We start from the raw sequence: 15,490 nt of genomic DNA, 5'->3' as shown, positions 1-15,490 counted from the left end.
TTTATTAGTATTGGACTTGTACGTGTTTCCCTTGCTTTTACCCGCTGTGATCCAGGGTCAAAGATCAACAGACGGCAAGACAGATGCGTCGTCTGTATGGGAAGAGAGAAGTGATTTACGATGCTGGCTGGCGCAGGCTGGCTGGTGCAGGCTGCCACACGCTATCTGAAGTATTTCTCCGACCGCGATCCCTATATTTGCCATGGTCTCGTCGCACCTGGTCAGGCACGCGGGACGCTACACGGTGGGCATTCTCTCCGAGCCGCCTCCTGCGCCAGTCATAAATCGACGGCACGTCGCATGGCATGCTGTCTCGACCTACTATTCTCGGAGAGGTCCCGTCGAATCATAGCGGCCGGGGACCATACTTGACCAAGACGATGAGCGGACAGTAGACGGCTTGTGAGACTCGGGAATTAATGTACGAGAGAAGAGTGAAAGGGTCAAACCCTCGGCGCCGAAGAGTGCGCCGACCGACGATAATCAGGGTCCGGAAGCTCACCAAAGGACATGAAGCCATGACGGGAATCGACCTTAATGCACGAGCAGGGCATCCGACAGGGGGAGGGCCCCTCGTGTCACCGGAGCCACTGGAGCCTCTGTGGCCACTGTCACTGTGACACTGGCTCCGCTCACAAACGAGCCACCACTTTAGCGGTCAGGTGCGGTGGGGTTCTGGTCGAAGGGTGGTGGTCTGGTGGTTCCTGCTATCGCTTCTAGCGGCGGCAACTGCCCAAACTGATGTAAGGTACCCGATCCCGCTGGCTCTCGTGTGGTTGGTGATCCTGTAGCGCGCCCCTGGAAATGACCTTCGGGAACCTGGAAGGTCGAAGTTCCGGACAACCATTGCTGCTGCATGCTTTGGCCCGCGCTGGCTGGCGAACGGGCAACGCCGGCTGTTCTGGCGGATTTGCCTACCTAAGGTACCTAGTAAGTAGCAGTCGCAATTGCTGACGCTGACCACCAGGTGGTAGGTAGCTGCCTGGCTTGATGACCTGACTAAGACCTCGGACAAGTATATGTACACCGAAATGGCGTCTACACTTTGCGATGCCCAAGCTTAGGTTCCCACCTAGTGCGAGTAAGCTGCTGCACAAAGAAAGAAACAAATGCTCGTCGATCGACCAGTGTTTCGCCATTTGACAGAAGACAAGTAAGTCCCACCACGTTCTAGACTCGTTTGTGAAGTGAAGGGACACGCTGCTGCTGTTGTCCTAGTCCTGGTCACACCATGCATGGCCTGCCTGCTGACTACCTGCTGGTCTGGCTAATAAGTGGACGAGGGGCAAGGTGAGGGACGCCTGTATGAGTAGGGATATCCTGGAGCGGTGTGAAACGTCTTCTCTGCAGATGCACTGTACGTAGTGCCACCTGGAACGTGCAACTGCACAGTCTGCACTACCTTGCCTGCGATCCTCCATCGAGCTTCGTTCATTCAGCGACAGGCTTGGCTTGCTGAGCGCAAAGTGGTTGTCATCCAAGCTCGGCGGCAGCGGGGTGTCCAAGGCAGGGCAACGTGAGAGCTTCGTCCGACTGAAGAATCCAGATCCAGGAAACGAAACGATTGGAATATGGGTTGATGCACAATTCCGTCCACATCAAACCTTCTCACGCTTCATCCCATTTACCAGTCATCATTCGAGGCCGGCCCGAGTGCCTGAAATTATTGTGCTTGGGACCTCCGCGAACCATGAACCACTCCCCATTTCCTCTTGAACCGATCACCAACACCATCGATATTAGCCTCGAATGGCTCAGCCCGCGCGCCTCGTGCGGCACAGACGCATACACCTACTAGCTTCCCTGTAATGGCAGCTCCCCCATTCAGTAGTTGTGCAATAAAGCTCGCAGCCCAGTTGGGAAAGGCGGGGGGCAAGGGGCCCTTGAAGCCAAGACCTTGGGTCCCTGTGCATCCCTGTTAATCGACAAGGATATCGGTCAGGGGCACGACCAGGTCTCATGCTCTCGGCCGCAACCCAAACATCCCCAGTCCCTGACACCCTTCGCATTTCGAGACACGACCTGCAACATCAACTCTGCAACTGCCCTTGCCTTCTGACGTGCATTCCTGTTTTCTCTTCCCACAGTACCATCAGTCACCAGGGAAGCAAAAGGGCCCCTCGTGGAACTCTAACAACCCTCCCAGCGTGCCTGACCAAGATCGTTGCATCGAACATCGAAAATCGAAAACAAGAATCATCGGGCGGGACCAGAACATCTGAGCGTCAAACCCAGACCTGCACCGAGCAGTTGACAGTTTTGCTCCTTCTTCCCCAATCAGCCTGCTCGTTTTGGTTGCAATCCCAGAACACAAACATCCAGACACTTCTGCGAAGTTGTCCGTCGACTGATTCGGACCTCTTGGAAACGTCACTGGACGTCAACATTACCATTGGATAACCTGTCGCTCAACGTGCCTTTCGAATCTGAACGACCTGCTCGACGACATTCACCGCCAGCTGTTTTTTCTATCCCAGATCGAGACATCTATGCCAAGTACAAGCAAAGCATCCAATCCCAACCGTTGACCACGGAAGCCCAGTATGGCGTTCCCGCGGGAGTCGAGCTTCATGCCGACTATCAAGTGCTCGTCATGTGGAAACGACGTTGAGATTTCCATGATGGGGGAGCACATTTGCGGCGCGAGCATCGATAGCGGTAGGTTTTTCTACGGCACTTTCTTCATAACAACACATGCTGACAGAGGTTATAGCACTTCCTTCACCACAAACTGCTGACACCTTCGCTTCCTACGCACGTTCGCCGCCCCCAGAGGACATCAAATTCAGTCGCACACAGCCACCGAGAGTAGACACGAGTGCTGCGAGCAAGTCAACCCTGACGCACCCCGCAGTTCCGAGTACTAGTAGCTAACAGCATATCTAGATCGCCCTTTTCTAGGTCAAAGTCAAATGACGCCAATCAGCAGTTCGACGGGCTCCCTAAGTGTATCACCCAAAACCCCCAGTGGTGGCAGGCCCGACGACTATTTTCAACCAGAGATTGCGACCGACTACAACGCAACACCACCACTAACAGCAAGGCGACCTGGCGGATACGGCGGCTTCGACGAACCCGACGCGCGAGACGGTGAGCCAAACTATCAGTCAAGCAGCCCCAAGAGGCAGCAAGGTGCCCTTCTCCAGCGCATGAATACAATCGCGCCAGGGCCATTCGAGATGAACCGTAAGCCAGGACCAGCATCGAGAAACGCATTCGCCTCGTTACGAAAGAATTCAACGACCGACGAGATGCCACCTGTATCACCGAGAATCACCGAATCTCCCAACGTCGGCTACAGCACTGAACGGACCAGCCCAGTCGCACAAAGCACCAGTGCGCCAAAAGATGGATTCGCGTTCTTGGGCAACAACCACGTGGGTATCGCGCCCCCGAGGGTACCCAGGAAGAATGGCTACGGTGGATTTGGTCCTCCAGGCCAAGCACCAGAAGAGTTCGAACCAGAGCCCTTTGGTGTCAACCGCTCCGGAACATTTCCCAGACCCAACAACCCTGCCGAAGCCCCTTTACGGACCCCGTCAGCGCCTGGGCCACGACCCGAACGGCTCAAGCAGATTGTCGACGAGGCCCCGAGCCATGCTCGTCAACCCTCAATGGGTCCAGATACCTCGAGGCCACCACCGCCACGAACTAGTCTTCTCAGGCCATCAACTGCCGGAAATGGCTCGTCCACTATCAATCTGGCCAACGAATTCGGCGTTGGAAACCCCTACCACTCGCCTTCGGACTCGGCGTCATCAGGCTACTCTACCTTTAGCCGACCGGGTCACTCCAGCTCCCAAAGCAGCTCACAGACTAGCCCAGTCAGATCGAGACCTGAGAGGAGGAAACCTTCGGACACCTCGAATTTCGATAACATCATGATCGACTTGGAGGTCTCCATGGCTGATATGGGCTCCATGCAGCAAAATGCCCCATCTGCCGACAGAAATGCCAACTCGTCATTTAACCGCCAGCCTAGCTCGGGCGATGTCCGGTATGATCCCGCCGCCCAGGGACGCCCGGAGAGGACAAGATCACCACTGGCCGCTGGTCCTAATGACTACAACCGGGCCCCCGTTGAAACACACATTCGGCAACAGGCCTCATCGCCTCCGCGCGATCTTCTTCCCCGACCTTCGACTCGGAAGCCATCCGACCCCGCTGTTCAGTCATCTCGCGGCAACTGCAAATCTTGCGGTGACCCCATAAAGGGAAAGAGCATCTCTTCCGCTGACGGCCGCCTCACTGGACGGTATCACAAGGCATGCTTCGTTTGCACTACATGTACCGAGCCATTTTCGTCCGCCGAGTTTTACGTGCATAACGACAAACCCTATTGTGAGCAGCACTACCACAAGCTCAACGGCAGTCTTTGTGGTAGCTGCGGGCGCGGTATTGAAGGCCAGTACTTGGAGGACGAAGAATCGATCAAGTATCATGTCGGCTGTTTCCGCTGCGGCGACTGCGGCATGTCTCTCTCCAACGGCTACTTCGAAGTCGACGGCAGGGCGTTCTGCGAGCGGGATGCGTGGAAACGAGTACAGCAGCCGGACGGCCCTCCGCGCGGCATGGCTCGATCGCCCGGTCCTCAGGGCCCGCCTGGCGCACGACGCGGCGGCCCGCCCCCCATGGGTCCCGGAATGGGATCCAAGATGGGCCCTCCCATGGGACCAGGCGGTCCCGGCAGGGGCGGCCCACGACCGGCCATCGGGCTGCCCCGTGGCCAGCGTCTTGCGCCGGGGGCCAATCTTGCTCCAATGCCTCGGATGAACAAGCGCATGACGAGACTCGGCATGATGTGAACCCACTCAGTCTCTCCACCGTCACAACGACTGATAGTCAACGTCGAGTTGCAGCCAGACCATGGTCTGAGCCTCCCAAGGCTCACTTATCACAACATCCGACCCGTATCAGAGGATGGACGATTTCACGATTTGGCTTTCTGCACACAACACCCAGCCTTTAACGAGCATGACATTTCTCTTCCCACCTGCGCATTTAGTCAGCGGTGTTTTGTGGATTATTTTTTATTAAGTTCTATACCCCGTCCAGAGCGGACTTTTGTTGTTGTCGAGCTCGGCTATTTTTGTATACCCCTCACAAAGGCTTCGCTTCTGCAAGTGCCCTATTTGGCACTTGATCTATTGTTTTTATTGCCATTGTTCAGCATGTTCGATAACATTACGCGAGGGCATTGCGAGGGGCGCACCTTCGAGACGCGCCTGGACCAGTCGTTTATAGTACATGGAATCGCATCTTAGCCCACCTGCCTGATAAGTCTAACAACCACGGTGAAGCAATTTGGAGTCTTCGGTTCGTCACTTTAATTCACATTGTTGCTTCACAACATTTTCGTTGTTCATGTTTTCAGTGTAGTCTGATGTCAACACTGGAGGAGATTGTATCTCGATCTGCATCAGCGAAGGGTCGGCTACTGTGTGTCTCCTAACAGCTTGACCCTATCCTCGTCACGACGGCAAGCGCGTGGTCCTGTGAAGCGGCATGTACCCCAGCCCAGGCGTGCAGTCCCCGCGAGGCAACTTGCATGCAAGAGAAGGGGGTGGCGCCTCGATCGAAGCTTTAACCGCTGCAAGATGACTGCAGCCTACACGAGATTTACAACTCTAAAAATCAGACAGGGAAAAGCAAATAAGGGGCCCGGCTGCGTGGGCGTCTGTCTCCTTGGGCTGGGGCGGGGAGGGTAGCATTAGTCGTGGAGGCGAACAGTTGGCTCGTCAAGGTGCAGGGGTGCGTCAGGTACCACCACGGATTGGACGATGACGTGCAGAATGGGGAGATTTCCTTCATCTTAAAGCAGGCGGCAAGAAGAAACGGGCCTCTGTTTGTGGGTGCGGCGCTTGTAGGTTTTCATGAACGGTCGCGATGGAAACGGGATTTGGTAGGTCTGCAGGTTCTCTTTGGTGAGCGGGTTGCCCCTAGCTGCTGGTGTTTTCCTTGCTGTGGTGTGAAATGGTACTTCGAAGATTGTGTTTGCTTGCTTCTTCTTTCCGAAAGTTTGCTGCCATTTGAGACTGACACGATGGCCAGGGACGTCGGTTATTGGTGGTTTAGCGATAATGAAGTTTATCCAATCAATGGCAGATCATGGAGGTCCAGAATAGGGGTCTGACAAGGGGATGGCGTACACAACTAGCATTCCAGAGATGGAGGAGGCTAGCACGGTAACATGTTCCGTCTCCCCTGTGAAGTAGCGGTGGCAGTGGGGTGGCCTCGCTTGCTTTTGTCCTTGGCAAGACGCGTCGGCCCGTGCGAATGAACGCTGTTTCTAGGATCACAGGGAGCCTCAGAGGGATGGCAGCCCAGAGCCGTGCAACCCCCTTGAGATGCGCAGCAAGACGAGGGATGGGCATCTTCTGGGCAATGCGTCTCCTTACGAACTCCCTAGGCAACACTATCGAGGAATTCAGACAAGTTTATGGTGAGTTTGAGGGAGGTCTTGTCTGATGGGACGCGTGAGGCCCAGCACATCTGATACCTTAGCTGTGCGTCAAGTACGAAGCAGATAGGTAGAAAATTATCGTCAGCTGAATGCGCCGCTGACGATACATCTAGACAGCAGGTGTCTCGATGTGCTAGGGTGTTGTCTTTGCGCGTCTTCCTTTCGCATCTTGAGCTACATCGGTCAGGGACGTGTTCTCTACCAGAACACCAGAGCGGGGGATCACCCTGCGAGTCATGAGCCGTGCCGCGATCTCGATCCATCACCAGTCCAGCAGCTTAACACCCCGAGACGATTTGTCCTCATCGTCCTCGACGGTGGATTAGATGAACGAGTCATTGACCATGCTGAAGCCATTCTGGAGCAGGCTTCGTCCGCTTCATGCGCCAGACTCGAGAAGCTTACCAGAGACCACTAACCTGATCAGTCTTTGGAAACCTGATGTCGGGTTGCCATGTCATAGTCCTCTCAATGACAAACATCGCTTATGTCAACAAGAGTGTGATGGTTGACGAGAATTTGGCACAAACTACGGCGCCGTCGGATCGGGTTTGGAGAAAGTAGGCCCCGATGCAGGGCACCTTGAGTCCGGTGAAGTCAAAATGGAGCAAATGTATGTACATGGTAACATCGTTGCATCACGAAGAACATGAGATTGGCGGCGGCCCATAAGTATGCTGGTTGCGCCTCCCTTCTTGGCATTCCCCCCCCTCTGGACTGAAAGCATGGCATCTTTCGCGTCTTGCCTTGCATCAAAGTACCTGAACAGGCTGATAATAATGGGGTTTGGTTTTGTCAGTTAAATTCATCGTCATCGCCTGCGCCACAATGCGGCCTGTATCACCACTTCCATTTGAGGCCGACGTCGCGATCAGTCGCATCTTGTGGGGGGGGGGGGGGGGGGCACTGGTCGTGCTCACAGTGCTTGTGACACACGGGCTTCTGCTGAGAAGAGCATGTGCGGCAGCTTCCAGCGACCTTTGAAGGCGCTAGACAATCGTCAAATACAGTACGCCAGACAGTGCAGAGGCATGTGGTGCTCCCCGGTTTTGTGCCCCTTAGCTAGCCCCCCCCCCTTTCTCCTCTAGCGCCCTGGCAGCGTGTCCCTTTCCTGCCCAGACCATCATCCTAACTAAGGCTTTCCTTCCATTCCAGATCCCTTCCAGCCTATCTCCCGACTCGACACGACCCGACATTTGTTCCGGCCCTCATCCACGTCCCTCGCTCGCTCGCTCTGTCTGGTCTCGTGTTTCTCCTTTTGAGCATTGCTGCGACCGCATCCCTCCACCGCTTGTCAGTGTTTCACTGGCAACGAATACGTTTTACCTTGTCTCCCATTGAGAACTTCGGTTTCGCTGAGCTCTTGATTATCTCGGAGCCTGAGCATCCTCCTATCCGACCAACCGCGTGCACGAGACTTTTTCACGAGTCGGCCACTCCTTCACCTAGGATCACTGCGACGACGGATTGCCATTGCCCTCTCGATCACCAGGGTAGAAGCCTCTCAGATTCGGCCTAACGACGTTGCAGCCCCTTCACGACCGCATCCTCCTCTTCCCGTCATTCCTTGAGCGACGCTGTTGCAACATGATCTCGTCCTAACCCCGACGCACCTCCACGACCAAACCCTGCTTCGCTTTTCAGCTGCGCGAGGATCCGCCTGCGCATTTATTTAATCTTCCACCTTTGATTCATCCTCCTCTCCCTCTTACCTCGCCAAGATGGCGAAGAAACTCTTCGACATACTGAGGCCACCAACAGCTAGAGGCGTCTTGTCGCCTCGACCACGCCCTAAGTTGCTGCTCGTCGTAGGCCTCATCCTGATCACCGTCTATCTCATCAACTTCACCTCACATGGCCGCGGCTACCACGTCATACCTTGGAGGTCACGCTCTGCCGAAGGCCTCAAGGCGGAGACGGAGGAGGAAAAACGAATCAGGGAGACGCACGAGCAGGCGTTGCGCGACGAGTTCGCCGACGAATACCAGGCGGCCAAGAGGTGAGCAACAGCAAGCAGGTACTTTGAGACGCAGCATGCTGACACCTTTGACATTTTCAGTCTGCCGGGCAATGATGCCATCTACGGCAACACTCTGGCTACCCTCATCAGCAAGGACATCCGATCTCCCGAGCATGACGCCGTCTTGACCGAGGCTCCGAAGAAACCCCTAGGCTTCGCAATGGACAAGCCCTATGTCTACAACCCGTATCCTGCCTACCACAGCAGTGATTGGAGGAGGAAGCACCGCGGGCCGTACATCGCTTGCCAGGGTGCCAACGGCAAGACCGTCGAGGACATGATCGTCTTCAAGGGCCATCCTCATGATTTCCCGCCCGAGAGCTTTGGCAGCTACGACCTCCTTAACATGGACGGCAATCTCTGCTTCGAGCGCGAGACCCGACTCGGCCCTTACGGATATTCGACCGTCTTGAAGGACGGAGACCCCATCAACTGGGACCTCGTCAACTGGGGCGATCTGCAGGAGAAGTGCGTCTCCCTGAACAAGGAGCGCTATGACCTCACCGGCACCCCGAACCCTTATGTTCGTACCGTTTATCCCGAACTCTTTGGTGCAGCCGAGTATCCCCCGCCGCAGGGTGTCAGCAAGCAAGAAGTGCGAAGTGAGCATCCCATTGATGAGGAGCAGCGCAAAGAGGCCCGAGCTTCAGAGCAGGCCTCTGTGCACGACAATCGGGGCACCACCACGGATTCCGAGCCGGAGCCCAAGGTCGAGCAGAGGACCGCCGTGCTGCTCCGCTCGTACACTGGCAAGAAGTACACTGAGAATGACAAGCAAGTCATGAGGGCCTTGATCTCCGAGCTCAATTTGCGTACCGGAGGAGAATATCAGGTGTACCTACTGCTTCACGTGCGCGACTCTGGCCTCGACATCTTCGGCGATGATCTGACGTACAAATACGTCCTTGACCAAAACGTCCCTAAGGAGTTCCATGGCATGACTATTCTCTGGAACGACCGGTCCGTCTGGGATATCTATACGGCCATGACTGAGGACAATGAGCGGAGCGTGCACTCGGCGCAATGGTTGTCCGTGCAGAAGTTCAGTCTGGAGCACCCCGAGTACGACTACATCTGGAATTGGGAGATGGATGCCAGGTTTACCGGCCATCACTACGACTTCCTACAAAAGCTTCAATCTTTCGCCAAGAAGCAACCCCGTCGAGGCCTCTGGGAACGTAACGAGCGGTATTACATCCCATCCTACCACGGCGATTATGATCACGACTTCCGCAACGATGTCGAGGCTCGTACAGCCGGCGACCAAGTCTGGGGTCCCCCGCAACTGCCATTCATCAAGCCCATTGGGCCCAAGCCTCCTGTCAGCAGCCCGGAGCAGGATCCTTATCAGTGGGGTGTTGGCGAAGAGTCGGATCTGATCACGCTCGGTCCCATCTTCAATCCTGTTGGCAGCAACTGGATCATCCGTGATCACGTCTGGGGCTACAGTGACGCCAATCATGATAAACTGGATCTTCCTCGTCGCACCACCATCGTCACCCAATCGCGTGTGTCAAGGCGCCTACTGAACATCATGCACGTCGAGAATCTCCGTGGAAACCATATCGCCTCGGAGATGACCCCTCAAACCGTAGCCCTACTTCACGGCCTGAAGACCGTCTTCGCCCCTCACCCTGTTTGGTTCGACCGCCCCTGGAACGGTACATTCCTGGCAAAGTGGTTCAACCCAGGCCCCCGAGGCGCGACTGGTGGCGAAGGCAGCCCCATGGGATGGGGACGGGAGCGCCGCTACCAAGGCTCGACTTGGTACTACCGCGCTGACCCGCCCGCGCGAATGTACAACAATTGGATGGGCTACGAGGATACCCACGTTGGCGGAAAGGCATGGGAAGAGAAGCATGGTCGCCCGTGTCTGCCGCCGATGATGATTCATCCCGTCAAGGAGGTCAAGCAGACACAACCAGGTTTCGAGACGCACTTTGAGCTCGCGTATGGCTAACGCATTATGGGGCCATGTTGGAGAAGACTCATGATCTACGACAATATTCTGCTTCACTACTTCTGGCTCTGAGCATCAACTCCATCGGTGAGATCGCGACTCGGTAGCACGACCGAGACGGATCATCGATATGGCTTTGCGTTTGCTTTTCTTTTGATCAAATTCAGATGTACAGCCACCCCATCCCCGATAAGGAGGAGGGCAGGCGGTGGTGGGCACGCTAGAGACAGACATTAAGGTAACGTTAGCAGCGGGGGTGGACGATGGCGTGCATACCAGCCCGGGAGGGCGATGAGCTTGGTGGAGGGCAACCTGGTGCTGTATAGTAGCACCTGTCGGCGTGGCGTTCTCTTTGGGTTTTCAAGCTGCTTTTTAACGAGTGAAAACCATCACTCATGTTTACAAATACCTCTCTGTTCCAGTTGTTTTTTTCCTGCCCGTGGAAAGGGCATCTGCATCTGCATACGCGAACGCATCTGCCACCGAACCTGGCGGTCCTTCCTCCGATGGTGTGATAGTGTCTACGAGAAAATGGATGGACCGGGCCGCCGGCAGCTGGAGGTGGTCCAGGGGCATAGACTCGGGGTCCTTTCACGTCAATACAATTCAAGTTGAGCATGTCAGAGTCCATGATATGTCATGGTATGCCAGAGTGCTTCCCTGCATGGGCATTGATTTTTACTATTGTTTGGAGAAGAGACAAGGCTCAGTAAAGGTCTAACTTGTCGACGTTTTCTAGCTGGATGAGTCCATTTGGCGGCTACGCAAACGTTGTCAGCTCATCGTCTCGGAGACTAAAACAAGAAAGAGGAAGGGAGAGGAGCTCACCGGCACAAACTGCCTCAGCTTGACGCCCGCCTCGCGGAACACGGCCGCCGTCTCAATGTCCATGCTGTAGCCCTGGGCGTAGACGACCTCCCGAATGCCGACTTGGCACACCTTGATGCTGCAGGTGAGGCAGGGGCACGTGTCGCAGTAGAGAACGGCGCCGTCGCGGATGCGCTCGCGGCCGGCCTCGAGCAGGGCGTTCTCCTCGGCGTGGATGCAGAGGCAGGTGGCGAGGCCGGCGCCAGAGCCGGCGCCGCCCTCGTTGCAGCGGGGACAGCCGCCCTGGGCGCAGTTGCGGAGGCCGCGCGGGGTGCCGTTGTAGCCGGTGCTGAGGACGCGCTTCTCGGCGCCCGAGACGAGGACGGCGCCGACGCGGCGCTTCATGCAGTTGGAGCGCAGCGAGGCGAGGGTCGCGAGCGACATGAAGTAGGCGTCCCACGAGGGCCGCAGGCGGGCGGGGTTCGGCAGGTCGAGCTTGGCGAGCGTCGCGTAGAGGTGCGGCAGCGAGGGCGACGTGTTGAGCAGCCGCACGGTCGCGCGCGCTATGAGGGGCTGCAGGCCCGTGTGCGGGTCGTAGAGGCGGGCGTCCGAGTGCGTGACAAAGGCCTCGAGGTCCGGCAGCGCGCGGGCGAGGGGGTGCGAGGCGGGCGGCAGGGACTGGAAGCGGCGCCAGCGCAGCGTCAGGGGCGCGTCGACGCTGATGAGCAGGAAGAAGGGACGCCGGGAGAGGAGGTCGAGCACGGCCTCGCTGTGGACGTGGGTGAGGACCCAGCGGTCCTGCCAGCGGGAGGTCACGTAGTCGAGGAGAGCCTGGGCCGTGGCGAAGATGTGCTCGGCAGGCGTCGTGCGGCGGTCTGCGTGCGCAGGGGTGAGCTGTCCCAGCTGGTCGGGGAAGTTGACTTCGGAGCCATTGGATGAGGCGTCCTGGCCGACTATCGAAGGTGCAGACGACGGTGGCTCGAGATGGAGGTGCTTGAAGCCATGGTGGTCGACAAGATACTGGGCCACTGTCTTCTTGCCGGCGCAGATGCCTGGGGTGAGTGTGGTGTGGTTAGCCAGGTGGCGTGCGTGATGAGGATGTGGATGTACACGATACCTCCACAAATTCCGATGAGCATGTCTGGCTAGAGAGAGAGAGAGAGAGAGAGAGAGAGAGAGAGAGAGAGAGATGGCTGTGGTCGTAAACTCCGTTATAGAGATGGGCTGTCGTCTGCGACGGAACCTCACGATAAAGCAGCCTCGAGGTGAGACGCGTCGACGCGTAAAGGGGATATGTACGTAAGCAGGTCCAGCCAGCTCCCGCTCTCGCATGTGACAATGGAGCGCCGTATGACCTGTCCTAGACCCTGCGTCCGATGACACAACCCCGTGGACTCGTGGAGCTTCCCCCACCTTCCTCTGCCTCCCGCACCTCCCACTTGCCCTGGCCGCTCGACAAGCGACAAGGCAGCATCTGTCCAACCTCAAGACAGCCTCAGCCCCAGCATCGCGCCAGACACTCAGTAAGGTCCGCGTGACGCGAGCAAGGTAGCGTCAAGAAGCAGACCAGAGAGACGCTCGCTGTTCAGGCAATACATCAAGGACCACCCCCCGCTGCCCCGCGTCTCTTCTTGTCCTGTCCCCCCACATCCCATCTCCTCGACTCTTCGAACCCTAGCTACCTACGCTCCTCGGCGTGCCCAAAGCACCGACCGAAAGCCCAACATGACGCTCCAATTTGCGCCCTTCTCCTCCGACATTGAGCTGCCCTTCTATGCGGCCCTCTTTGCTTCCAAGGTCGACCATGATAAACTCGACGACTCGGTCCGAAAGGTCATCGGCCAATACACCCCGCTGAGTGTCGCCGCCGAACAGAGCTGCAAGATGCAAATTATGGGTGATGCGCTCACGAGAGACGAGTAGGGCTGATCCCCTGCCCCCGCTGAAGACATGTCCGACGTCTGTTTCTGGAGCTGACTTGTGCAGGAATGACAATGAAGTACGAGCCGCAAGAGAACACATCCGTGCCGAGGGGTCCATAAAGAACTTCAACACGCTGGACGAATTCAAGAACGCCGACAAGCAGGCCATGCTTCAGCTGACTGCCAAACATGTGAGAGCTGCGATCCCCCATTCTTCAAGGCCGACTTTGACCGACCAACGCAGATTTGGCACGCCATCAACGACGGCTCCATCTACGAAGTCCCCTCTCTCCTCTCCTCTTTCATGATCCTTTCCTACGCCGATCTTAAGAAGTATCGCTTCACCTACTGGTTCGCCTTTCCTGCGCTGCATTCCGACCCTCAGTGGAAGAAGTCCGGGCCCGTCGTCCGCCTCACGCCGAAGGAGAGTGTAGTGCTCGTCGATCGAGTGGGCACATGGACGTCGCAACGAACAAACAGTCGCCAGAACGGCTTCTTCCTTGCCAAGAAGGTCAGGAATGTCGATCTCAGCAACTTCAGCGAGGATGGAAATTCGGAGCTGCACGACTTGAATAATGAAAAGGGCTACCTTTGGGAGATCGGCAAGCTGTCGGATTTCGAGACGGGCTTCTTCAACGATATTCCGCCCGAGGACTGCTACGTCTCCTTTGTCGACTCTTCCACCTACGCGGAGAACCCCTCCTGGCCGCTGCGGAATCTGCTCTGGCTCATTCGGCAACGCTTCCGGCTCTCCAAAGTCAACATCCTTTGCTACCGCGAACTGAGGAGCAACAGGTATGCTGCTAGGAGCATCATCATTCCGCTCGAGACGGAAGCCACCGAGCCACTCGATGTCAGCAAAGTCCCCAAAGTTACGGGCTGGGAACGGGACAGCGAGGCCAAGTTGCGCGCGCGCGTGGCCAACCTCGCCGACTACATGGACCCCGCGCGGTTGGCGGATCAGTCGGTGGATCTCAACCTCAAGCTTATGAAGTGGCGCATCTCACCCAATCTGGACCTGGATGCCGTCAGCAGGACGAAATGCCTGCTTCTCGGCGCCGGCACCTTGGGTAGCTACGTGTCGAGGAACCTCCTCGGTTGGGGTGTGCGAAAGATTACCTTTGTGGACTACGGCCGTGTGTCCTTCTCCAACCCAGTCCGCCAGCCGCTGTTTGAGTTTGATGACTGCCTCGGTGGTGGCAAGGCCAAGGCGCCACAAGCTGCTGAGGCGCTCAAGAGGATCTATCCTGGGGTCGAAAGCGAAGGCCACACGCTTTCGGTCCCGATGCTCGGCCATCCTTTCACGGACGAGGCAAAGGTCAAGGCAGACTTTGACAAGCTCCAGCAGCTCATCGACGACCACGACGCTATATTCCTATTGATGGACAGCCGAGAGTCCCGGTGGCTTCCCAGCGTCATGGGTAAGGCCGCAGGCAAGATTGTCATGAATGCAGCACTGGGTTTCGACAGTTTCGTCGTTATGCGGCATGGCGCAGAGCCCAAGGACGTGGATCCCTGCGACAAGGAGCGAAAGACTCTGGGTTGCTATTTCTGCAATGATGTTGTAGCTCCTGTTGATGTAAGCAGAGCCGATTCTGGACACCACGATCTCGTGCTAACCTCGCTCTTAGTCGCAGAAGAACCTGACCCTCGACCAGCAGTGCACGGTAACACGACCGGGCGTGGCCGCCATCGCGTCGGCTCAACTCGTGGAGCTTCTAGCGAGTCTGTTACAGCATCCTCTGAAGCACCATGCTGCAGCTCCTCAGATCTCGGCTGGCGCTCACACCCCGCGCGACCCTCCAGACCACGCCCTCGGTCTTGTGCCGCACCAGATCCGGGGCTTCGTTAGTACATTCGAGAACCTCGTCATCCGAGGCGAGTCGTATCCATGTTGCAGTGCCTGTGGCCCACCAGTGCTCGACGCGTTCCGGGCTGATGGGTGGGAGTTTGTGAAGCGTGCGTTGCTGGAGAAGGACTACGTTGCCGAGCTGTCAGGTCTGGCCGAGGTCCAGAGGCAGGCAGAGTTGTTATCCGCTGAGGTGGAGTGGGAGGAGGAAGAATCCCTGGAGGAAGGGGATGGCGAACTTATTTGAGGCGCACATGCATGGGTCAAGGAGCAGCGGGGGGTTCGTCATTTGCACAGGAGTTCAGGGGCGGCGTTCGGGGCGACCAGTGTGTGCAATACCCGACCACTTTCGCGAGGAGCATATCTACGGGGCATGGTTTATATACGAAGATGGAGAAAATCTGGCGTCGATTCAACCAAGGTATATATATAGATATACATATATCTATATCAATCAGATTGTGAACGT

At 56.7% G+C, this 15,490-nt stretch overlaps 4 protein-coding genes across 4 annotated transcripts; 3 read left to right on the top strand and 1 right to left on the bottom strand.

Annotated features, from left to right (window-relative positions):
• Positions 1–2,543: 2,543 nt before the first annotated feature.
• On the top strand, positions 2,544–4,805 carry D7B24_006897 (uncharacterized protein; the record flags this gene model as incomplete). Its single annotated transcript, XM_028641017.1, has 3 exons — positions 2,544–2,658; positions 2,714–2,758; positions 2,902–4,805. 3 exons carry the CDS (start codon positions 2,544–2,546, stop codon positions 4,803–4,805), a joined length of 2,064 nt encoding a protein of 687 aa, XP_028494923.1.
• Positions 4,806–8,184: 3,379 nt separating this feature from the next.
• Positions 8,185–10,443, top strand: D7B24_006896 (uncharacterized protein; the record flags this gene model as incomplete). The annotated part of the gene is made up of 2 exons (XM_028641016.1): positions 8,185–8,462; positions 8,523–10,443. The coding sequence occupies 2 exons, from the start codon at positions 8,185–8,187 to the stop codon at positions 10,441–10,443; spliced, it is 2,199 nt and encodes a 732-aa protein (XP_028494922.1).
• A 706-nt stretch (positions 10,444–11,149) lies between these two features.
• On the bottom strand, positions 11,150–12,389 carry DCD1 (Deoxycytidine monophosphate (dCMP) deaminase; the record flags this gene model as incomplete). The annotated part of the gene is made up of 3 exons (XM_028641015.1): positions 11,150–11,203; positions 11,272–12,302; positions 12,368–12,389. 3 exons carry the CDS (start codon positions 12,387–12,389, stop codon positions 11,150–11,152), a joined length of 1,107 nt encoding a protein of 368 aa, XP_028494921.1.
• A 586-nt stretch (positions 12,390–12,975) lies between these two features.
• Positions 12,976–15,268, top strand: ATG7 (Autophagy- protein 7 (Autophagy- E1-like activating enzyme atg7); the record flags this gene model as incomplete). The annotated part of the gene is made up of 4 exons (XM_028641014.1): positions 12,976–13,169; positions 13,237–13,363; positions 13,417–14,751; positions 14,804–15,268. 4 exons carry the CDS (start codon positions 12,976–12,978, stop codon positions 15,266–15,268), a joined length of 2,121 nt encoding a protein of 706 aa, XP_028494920.1.
• Positions 15,269–15,490: the final 222 nt, after the last annotated feature.

Source organism: Verticillium nonalfalfae, assembly GCF_003724135.2.
Source record: "Verticillium nonalfalfae strain VnAa140/NRRL 66861 chromosome Unknown scaffold_51, whole genome shotgun sequence".
NCBI lineage: Eukaryota > Fungi > Ascomycota > Sordariomycetes > Glomerellales > Plectosphaerellaceae > Verticillium > Verticillium nonalfalfae.
This window is presented reverse-complemented; position numbering and strand designations above follow the sequence as displayed.